This window comes from Myotis davidii, unplaced genomic scaffold, assembly GCF_000327345.1.
Source record: "Myotis davidii unplaced genomic scaffold, ASM32734v1 scaffold458, whole genome shotgun sequence".
Taxonomy (NCBI): Eukaryota; Metazoa; Chordata; class Mammalia; order Chiroptera; family Vespertilionidae; genus Myotis; species Myotis davidii.
The window spans coordinates 928880-939067 of NW_006289819.1; the positions used below are offsets into that span (position 1 = coordinate 928880).

Sequence of the window (10188 nt, forward strand, 5' to 3'; positions counted from 1 at the left end):
GGAAGTGAGAATGCCTCTCCATTTTACACTAGTTAGGCCATCGCTGATGTGCAGAGTGCACTCTAGGCACAACACTGTAAATTGAAATGGATCAAGAAGAGAGTCCAAGCTGATGAGGAGCTTAGAATATAAACATAGAAAAAATACAACCCTTATCTTCAACAGTTAGGTCACAGTGTAATTCCTTTCTAAGGGAAGTGAGAATGCCTCTCCATTTTACACTAGTTAGGCCATCGCTGATGTGCAGAGTGCACTCTAGGCACAACACTGTAAATTGAAATGGATCAAGAAAAGAGTCCAAGCTGATGAGGAGCTTATAAACGATCCCATCTCGGAAATATCTAAAGAAAAAAGATCTGGAGGAACAAGAGTATCAAGAGCTATCTAAAAAGGTTTCATATGAAACAAGAAACAAATTTGAGCCCTGGCTGGGTGTTTTCCTGAGCACTAAAAGTTTGCCGGTTGGATTCCAGGTCAGGGCACATGCCTGGGTTGCCAGCTCCATCCGCAGTAGGGGGCATACAGGAGGTAGTGGATCAATGTTTCACTCTCAAATCTGTGTTTCTCTTTCTTTCTCTCCCTTCCTAACAATCAATAAAAAATCAAAAGAGCTCTAGCTGATTTTGGCTCAGTGGATAGAGCATCAGCCTGAGGGCTGAAGGGTCCTGGGTTTGATTCCAGTCAAGGGCACATGCCCAGATGGTGGGCTCAATCCCCAGTGGGGAGCGTGCAGGAGGCAGCTAATCAATGATTCATTCTCTCTCTCTCTCTCTCCCTCCTTTCTTTTCAATAAAAATATATTAAAAAAAATTAAAAGACAAAAACAAAATTTGAGCCAATGGAAAGATACTGGGGGAAAGCAGATTTCAGCTCAAAATAAAAAAAGAAAAAGAATATTTTTAGCCATTAAAGCTATCATAAGCAGAAGGAAGGTGCTCCTTTGAGAGGTTAAAATCTCCCTGGCTCTGGAAGAATTTGAGGGATGAGGTTTTTTTAGGGGATGGTCTTAAGGTGAGTCCTGAGTTAGGTGGGAGATTGAATTTGATGACTTCTGACCCTGAGATTCCAACATTCTATGGCCTTTTACCTTCTGAAATCTCGTATTTAATATTAATTAAAACTGGCTGAATCTTAACCAAAATAACTTCTAGATGGGATATAACATAGTAAAGGGTGATGCTGAAATCTTACATATTGGGAAGATGTTAAGCTCACATTGGTAGATAGAAGTTTTCCAAAATTGTAATTTTTGCCTGAAAGTTTAAATTTATCATTCACAACAAATGTTTATAGGTTGTCTTCCTTGAAGTGCCCTGCTCACTTAATTTTGGAGAAAGTGTCTGCCAAATATCCAAGTCAGTTGTTTTTTTAAGTAAAGATGATGTTCCATGAAAAAAAAGTGACACTTTAGCTTGCAAGTGCCAACTCAAACAATCAATAGTGGTGGTTGCCAGAGGGAAGGGGGTGGGGGTGAAAGGGGTCCTAATATATGGTGACAGAGAAGATTTGATTTTGGATGGTGGGCACATGGCGCAATATACAGATCTTGTAACATAGAAACCCACAACTGAAACCTATAAGTTCCACCCCAATAAATTTAATAAATATATTTAAAAAAATAATTAAACAAGTTCTTTTTCCGAGACAATCATTACATTTGGATATGTGAAAGATAAAACTGAACTCCAGAGTTTAAAAGACTTGCCAAAGAACACATAGCTAACGCTAGGAATTGAATCTGGATTTTTTGGTCTCCAAAGTCCATGCTCTTTCCACTATATTACCCTGAAAGCAATTACAAAACAAGAACATATTCTCGAGTAAAGAAAGGAAGTTAAAGAACCAAACATGTCTAATTTATAATAATGAAGGACATCAGGGTATTGCTGATTTCTAGGTTTCTCCAATAATCCTTAGTTAGGAATTTTAGTTGTCCAAAAGAATTCATTATCAGCTCTCTCCTCTCTGCAGCATGAATACTGTATATGGAACTGGAAACAGATTCATAAAATGTAAGTAAGCCCAGCGTGTGTGTGTGTGTGTGTGTGTTTGTGTATCTGTATCTGCACAACATAGAACATAAACCATGGAAAAGAAAAAAAGAACATGGGGAAAACCATTTAGTTTATCAGTTTCTGGCCTGGGATCTTGTTTTCATTCACAGCAGTGTATCATTGGTCTTGGCATAGTAATTTAGAGGATGTGTTCTTTATTAGCTTTGCTCAACTTGGCTGGGTTCAGCTATGTGCTGCCAGCTGGGCTGATGCCAAGGCTGAAACTCCATTCCCTTAAATTCCAGTCCATTTAATAAAGCATGGGTTGCCTTCTGCTCCTATCTAACTCAGTTAACACTTGCAGTTCTCTACATCTAGCTCCTTCTTTCCCTCTTGACCCTTATTCCTACAGCATGAATAGAGCACCTCTGCAATTAGAAAGACATTCCGTGTTTTCCTGGGGTCTTCTTAGGCTGATAAATCTATACAGACTGGGGAAAAACAGAAGGATAATAAAACCATGCATGATGGGGTCATAAGCCAACTTCAAAAACCTCAAATTACCGAAACTCAAAGGAGTGACTGACTTTAGCTGTCTAGGGCAATAGCTAAGAGGATTCAAGAGCAATTTTAGCAAGTGGAGTGCTATGTCTTCTCAAATGCCTAAGCTATTCAGGGAGGTGGCATGAAAGCACATTGTGAGTAACCACCTGCTAATCAGCCACAGTCAAATGAACACAGTCAGCTTTCTGTAGCATAAGACAATGAATCTTAAAATCTTACCAACTCCTGCCTTTTTGCCAAATCACCCACCCTTATAATCTTGTTTTTCTTTGCTTTAAGGGTTTGCCAAGTTTCCCTCATCTTCTTGATATACATGAATATTTGTTTTGTTTTTCTTCTAGTCATTATTGATATACAGAAATTCTCATTTGTAACTGTATCTAGAGGCCCAGTGCATGAATTCATACACCAGTGGGGTCCCTAGGCCTGGCCTGCGGGATCGGGCCAAAACCAGCTCTCCGACATCCCCCGAGGAGTCCTGTATTGCGAGAGGGCACAGGCCAGGCAGGGGGACCCCACTGGTGCATGATCGGGGCCGGGGAGGGACGTGGGAGGTTGGCCAGCAGGAGAGGGACTGCAGGAGGGCTCCAGGGCGTGTCCAGCCCATCTTGCTCAGTCCCAATCGGCTGGACTCCAGCAGCAAGCTAACCTACAGGTCAGAGTGTCTGCCGCCGGGTGGTCAGTGCACATCAGAGCAAGCGGTTGAGTGGCCTTACCATATCATTAGCATATTACACTTTGATTGGTTGAACTGACGACCGAACGACCAGACCCTTAGCATATTAGGCTTTTATTAGATAGGATATGTCCTAAAAAATTATACACTTATATAAAATGGAGGACTTTGCAAGTTGATGTGTACTGGTACTGGCGTAAAGTTGGTGTTATAATAACAGCTTGTCAAAGAAAACTACATGGATCTAAGTATTCCCAAGAAAGCAGCAGGTGTGGTAGGTCAAATATATGAACTGCCTAAGTTACTCCTCGCTATTCCAGGAAGTTTGAGAGATGACAACTGTTTTGTTACACATGCCAAAAAATTGCTACCATTCTCAGGTATCTGTGGTTAGTGAAGGCAGGAAAGAGAACTGTAAACCCTAAAAGGTCAGCTTAGGAAAGCTGGAAGGGAGGCATGGAACAGGATTTTTCTGTCCCTTGGGAAGATATAATTAGAATCAGTAAGAGAACCCAGATTGCCTGTTTCATAACCTAGTGCCACTCATTTTAATTTCTCATATTTCTATTTCTATTTGTGTACAACAAGCATACAATATGAGAAAACCAGTTATGGGAGTTCTGGTTCACTGTACAAACCTCATCTCATATAGTTTTCCTGACCAAAATAGAGTACTTAAAATGCCTCTGTGTGGGTAGTTCCCTTTTCCTAGGACAGTGGTCGGCAAACTCATTAGTCAACAGAGCCAAATATCAACAGTACTTCTTCAAAATAGACTCGCCCAGGCCGAAAACCGACTTCTGCGCATGGGCCACGAAGTTTCAATCGCACTGCACGTGCGCCCGCACGTGGTATTTTGTGGAAGAGCCACACTCAGGGGGCCAAAGAGTCGCATGTGGCTCACGAGCCACAGTTTGCCGACCACGGTCCTAGGATGTCTAGGCATCCTAATTCAGATAAAACTAACATATAGTAGACATCCACTATGTGCTACATGGTGCTATGCATTTGTACACCCATTTTTTATTTAAATCACTCAATCCATCTGGAAAGGAGGCACTTCTTTATCACTTACACTGAGCCTAACACTGCTAACACAAGGTTGCACTACAATTGTTGGATAGATGAATAAAGGCCAGAGTTTCCAGATGTGGTTAGAGTACAAGGCCAGAATGGAAATAAGGACAGAGATAGTAGTGTGTGTGCATGTGGGGGAGGGGGGGGAAGGGGGGGCTGGAACTAATATGTCTGAGAGGGTAAAAGGAAAAGTAGCCAAGTGGCTGCCCTTGTTAAAGCACCAAAGAATTTATTTCACTTATCTCCCAATGTACCCACACTTTTTCTCACATGGTCAGTGAAACACATCTTCTCAGGAGACAAGAGGGGAATATTGGGTGCCAGAGTTTCCTGTAGACAGGACACTGTCCTGCTCACTGTGGCCTAGTAGAAAAAGCAGTTGGGTGGAAGGGAAGGGGACAGTCCAGGTGTAGAGGTGCACAAATGTTTAGTGACAGAGAGGTGGGTGAATGTGGGCTTGGAGATGAGCCTCTCTGATATGAGTGCCCCTTGCCACTCTTATTTTTGGCTACAAGGTTTCCATCATTTGAAAAATAAAGCATTAGTTTAAATAATTTAACCTGCTATTAAAACTGCAGTAGCATTCTCACTTTTATAATTAAGTGAATATTAGCTTTAGGTGATAATGAATAGAAATGAAATCAGAAAATATAGCATGGTATATTTCACTTAGCAATTATTATTGAATAACCATGTCCCAAATGCTAGGAATATAAATATGAAGTTAGTAAACTAGTTTCATTTAATAAGGATGCAGGTAGAAATAAATCCTAACTTCCTAGACATAGCAGAAAGAAGAATTTTAGCTCCCATATTAATGCTTATATTGAAAAACTAACATTATTTTATATGTTACAGTGGTAGCTACTTGCTAAGTAAATAGTTGTGATGGGTATTAAAATAAACTTTAAGAACTCACATTTTGGCTTCTTTATTCAAAGAATATGTTCCTCAATCTTATCCATGTCACTACAATGCCACTGCCTCAATTCTCTTTCTCACCTGGAATACTAGAACAGCCTGTTAACTCAGATCTCTGCCTTCAGCTTCTGGAAGCCACCCATCATTTCACTGCTACAAGAATGGTTCTTCTGAAACACAAATTTGACCTGCAAGTCCACTAATTAAAGCCCATTCAATGCCTCTCATTGTTCTTGGGGTCAAGACCTAGATCCTTAAAACGATATAAAGGGAAGCTGTGCATTTCCTGTGCCTTCCTCCCCAGGCTTATCTCTTTCCACTCCCCTCCTTACACCCTACAAGCTAGTCATTTAAACTTTTTTGAGTTCTTCAACTGCATTTAAAAAAAAAAACCTCAGGCCTCCACTCATCTGTTCTCTCTGCTAGCTAGACCTCTTTCTTTCCCTCTCCATTCTTCAGGTTTCAGTTTAGATACTTCATTTGGAAGCCTTCCCTAACCTTCAACTTCCAATCCTTCAATTTAGGTTCTGGGGCCCTTTTGAACTTTACTACCATAAAGTTGCAATTCTCTGTCTAGATGCTTACAAAACTATAAACTCTAAAGGCAGAATCCCCATCAAATGATCCAATGACCAGCCCTTAGTCGTGACTTATTAGAACTTGACTTATTAGAACTTGAATGGCTGGCTGGCTGAGGAAAATCAGACAGTCCATCAGTTAACCTATGTGCTGGAACCTACAGTTAGCCCTGGTTGTGTTATTCTTGCCTCTATCTTTGTTTTTTCTTGCGTAGATTTGGATTATGGTTTAACTAACCCTCTTTCTGACCCAGAATCCCAAAGTGTTAAAGTGTGTGTGTTTTTTATGTAGTTTTACAACAGGAAGAGACCATCCATAATATAAGGGAAACACATTTTATATGTTTCATCACAGGAAAAAAAGGAAGAGACATTCTGATATTTGTTTTTAAGCATCAAATTCTTAACTCTCCAGGCCAGGGTAATAATCCTGCACATCAACCACAGCCATGAGTCAGATTTTGTTTTCTCTGTACAATGCCACAGGTAAAAAGAGTAGACAGAAGGGTAAACGAGGCCTGGCTGACCATTTACTCCAACAGGTATGCTCAGCACTTCTATTGGACTCCTACATTTGTGACAGCATATAGAGAGCAGCCAGACCCAGCTTACACTATATGAAGTCACAAAAGTCTGATGTATAATCCAGAATGCAATAGATTTATAATAAAAATATAAGTATGAAGTAGCTTGCATCTCATGTTCTCTTACTGTTGTAAAATTACTTAGGAAGCTAAACTAAAATATGAAACTGGCTTGCCCAGCTTGAAATCAGAGCAAGGGATGTTAAGTGGATTATTATGAGAGCTAAAGGCCTAATTAGCATTAATGACTATGCCAAATGCACTGAACTTTGTATTTGGTTTCTTAAATTTAAAAAGTAATGCATAGCTCTGTTTTCAATTTTAAGTCACAAAAACAAAAAGTGATGAGCTAAGAAAATAAAAAAGGTTCTGCCTTTTATAACTAAATACCCTGGATTAGTTGCAAACTCGGTATTTGCTATCCATTAAGGTTGGCTTGGCCCCAGGAGTTTAGGAGCTAAAAAGGATCTGGCTTAGCAAAGGAGAAACAGCTGGCATGCAGGAGTCCTCTTAGCGGGGCAGAACCCTCTATGAGTAGAGGGCAGAACTAGGTGGCAGATGACGTGAGGGATCTGAAATCAAGTAGGAGTCGGTCACAGGTGTCACTGTTACTCATCCCCAAGATCAGAAAACTATACAGCATTACAGGGGTGGAGGGGCCCTTAGGGATCATCTAGTTCAGGGGTAGGGGACCTTTTTTCTATCAAGGGCCATTTGGATATTTATAACATTATTTGATTAATATAATTCACTTAAATTTATGTTGCTATGAAAAAAGCTCCTAGATTTATTGAATTTCGAGTCCCGCCTGGGGTTGCCTTGGCAGGGCCAGACCAAATGATTTTGCAGGCCTTATATGGCCCAAGTGCAGACTGGACATTACCCACCCGATCTAGTTCAACCTCTCACATTTTGGAATGATTTGCTCTAATCCTAGTTGGGATTAGACCCAAGTTCAATGCTCTGACACTGCTTCTTTCTTATTTCATATCAGGAATCTGGAAGCCAAAATCCAGAGTCTCAAATGAAGCTTTAAGGAGAGCCCAGAGGAGAATGGGGAGAGTAGAGATGTGTGAAGGCAATATGGCTCAAAGTGACGGCCCTGACAGCTGGTCCTACTGAAAGATCTCCAAGGCCTGCCCCTCTAGACTGGGATATCAACAAAATCAAGTCACTTAATCCTCTGAACTTTGCTTTTCTCATAAATAAAATATATCTGAAAATAATTATTTCAAGTTCAGAGTTACCAGGAAGATAACATGAAATAACGTGTTTAAAAGAATATTAAATATTGGTATTTTTTCCTACTTACTGCAAGCAAGAAACAATCTCATTACTTTCCATTTTTTTCACATTTACACACTAATGGCCAGAAGGTAAAAAAGAAGGAAGTGACGGTACAACTAGAGAGAGAACAGGCTTACACATACAAAAAACATCTTGTTTTGTGAGATGAATTAACCACATTTTTTCCACATTGTATCACTTGCTCCTTAGCCAGGACACTGAGATGGCTGAAGTTCTGCTATTTCTGAAAGTTACATTACAGAACCTACTGAGGGTCTGGGGTGGAGAGGGAGGGAGTGTTGGAGGAAACAACCTGGCACTGGAATGATGACTGAAGGACATGGTATGAAAATGCCAATTGGAAGGTCTTTCTCTACCTTCTGAGCCTGGTCATCTGTGTTAAAAATCTAAAGTCTCCAGAGATACACAGAATTGGAGAGGAAAACAGTCAGCAAATTCCTCTGGAGGCAGCAACCACATAGTGAGTCATGTTGCTTATCAGCATGGTGTGTAGTCAGAAAGGAATGCATGTCCAGCAATTCTTGGACACAAAGACTCAGCTCTTCTGGCTCCTGAGAACTGCCTAACTGCTGTAAGAGATTTATTGATCAACGTAACAGAGTTCTCTAGGCAAGAAAGTGAGAAAATAAACCTAACTGAATATAGCCCGGGTCAATAAGGCTTATCCTGTTTTAGTCTCAAGTAAACAAAAATGGCTCCACTACCACTTCCAAGGCACTTCTCTTCTTGCTGCTTCCACGCCTACTTTCATTTGACATTTTATTCCTATTGTTGCTAATTACTCTCAGGTAGACTTTGTGTGTGTGTTTTTTTTTTACCTCTGCCTACGATGAGGTTTATTGGTGGAGAAACACTAACCATGAGAGATCTAGGTAATCTCCATCATCAATTTGGGTCCTGATTTCAAGAGCTCAAAGATGGGCCTTTACCTTTAGTGCCAGGAGGCTGTAGGTTGTCTCCAGTCAAGGAACACCAGCCTACAGGGAAGATGTCCCGGGAGTCGAAGCGGCACCAGTAGTCAAAGGCCCCTCGCCACCCATCAAAAGTGACAAGCACCTCTGAGCCCCGCACCTCCCCTATAGTGGCTGGGCAAATGAAATGAGGGTTCTTCCTGTCCACAGCTTCTAGCTTCATTCCCATTTTGAAGAAGTTGTGGGAAGGCGATGGTGGTTCCTAGATGAGAAACAGAAATATATAGACCTAGACACAAAGAGAGAGGCTATGTACGCCAAAAGGCTGCTACCTCATTTGGATGATTAAAAAGGGACTGCTATGTAAGATTTAAAATGAAGATTTAGTTTTCCTTTAAATGAATTTCAAAAAATACCAAATATTTGTAACTCTAACACTGTGACATTTTGCTTCATTATTTTTTAAGAACGTAAAATGTAACAGGTAAAGCTGAACCCCCTTTTGTGCCCTTCCCCATCACACTCCCCATGCATGTACATGTCCATTTACATATTTTAAATTTTATATAAATGGTATTAACTGTACATATTCTATACGTTGTTTTTTTGTTCAACATGTTTTTGAAATTTATCCAGTTCATTTTAACTGCTAATAAACCAAGATATTATATGTATATATCACAATTTATTTATTCTTTTGATGGACATTTAAGGTTTTTCCAGCTTTTCAAAAGGTTTTTAAAAATATATATTTTCTTATTTTTATTGATTTCAGAGAGGAAGGGAGAGGGAGAGATAGAAACATCAATGATGAGAGAGAATCATTGATTGGCTGCCTCTTGCACACCCACTACTGGGGATCAAGCCCAAAACCCAGGCATGTGCCCTTAACTGGATCGAACCTGGGACCCTTCAGTCTGCAGACTGATGCTCTATCCATTGAGCCAAACCAGCCAGGTTGTTCAAAGGTTTTAATGACCATTCTTGCACTTGTTCCTTTGTACACATGTGGGAAGGTTTCTTTAGGATATATACCTAGGAGTAAAACTGCATTATAGGATAAATATACACGTCTTCTACTTTATTAAATATTGCTAAATTGCCTTCCAAAGTGGTTTTAACATTGTATATTCTCTCTAACAGTCTTCTCTTCTCTCTCTCTCTCTCTCTCTCTCTCTCTCTCGCTAATTCACAATGTTATTGCTTAAAGTTCACAAAGAAATGTTGTACATTCTATTCTGTTACCTTGGCTTTACTGTTTGATCCTACACCAATAACAGTCTCATTAAATGGATATCTAGAAGAAAAAAAATCCCCTTATTTTGTCATTCTTCAATATTGTTTTGGCTATTTTTTCTCCTTGATCTTTTTATGTTTATTTTTTAACTTTTATTGTTGACACTATTGCAGATGTCTCCCATTTGCCCCCTCTTTGCTCTCTGGCCCTCACCACATTGTTGTCTGTGTCCGTGGGCTATGCATATACCAGTTGTACCGGTTAATAATTCGGATTTTGTAATCAAAGAAAACATGATAATTTCAAGAGAAACATCAAAAGTGCTTTATTCAAAGTAA

General features: G+C 40.0%; 1 protein-coding gene across 16 annotated transcripts in view; it reads right to left on the reverse strand.

Moving 5' to 3' along the window:
* SCMH1 (sex comb on midleg homolog 1 (Drosophila)) overlaps nucleotides 1-10188 on the reverse strand; it is a 102865-nt gene that overhangs the window by 34419 nt on the left and 58258 nt on the right. For 14 of the 16 annotated variants that reach the window (XM_006762566.2, XM_015563164.1, XM_015563166.1 and 11 more), the window contains one exon: nucleotides 8632-8875. The exons of the other annotated variants lie outside the window; for them this stretch is intronic. In XM_006762566.2, the coding sequence (XP_006762629.1) occupies nucleotides 8632-8875 (244 nt within the window). The remainder of the gene's footprint in view (nucleotides 1-8631; nucleotides 8876-10188) is intronic. 16 annotated transcript variants of the gene reach the window in all.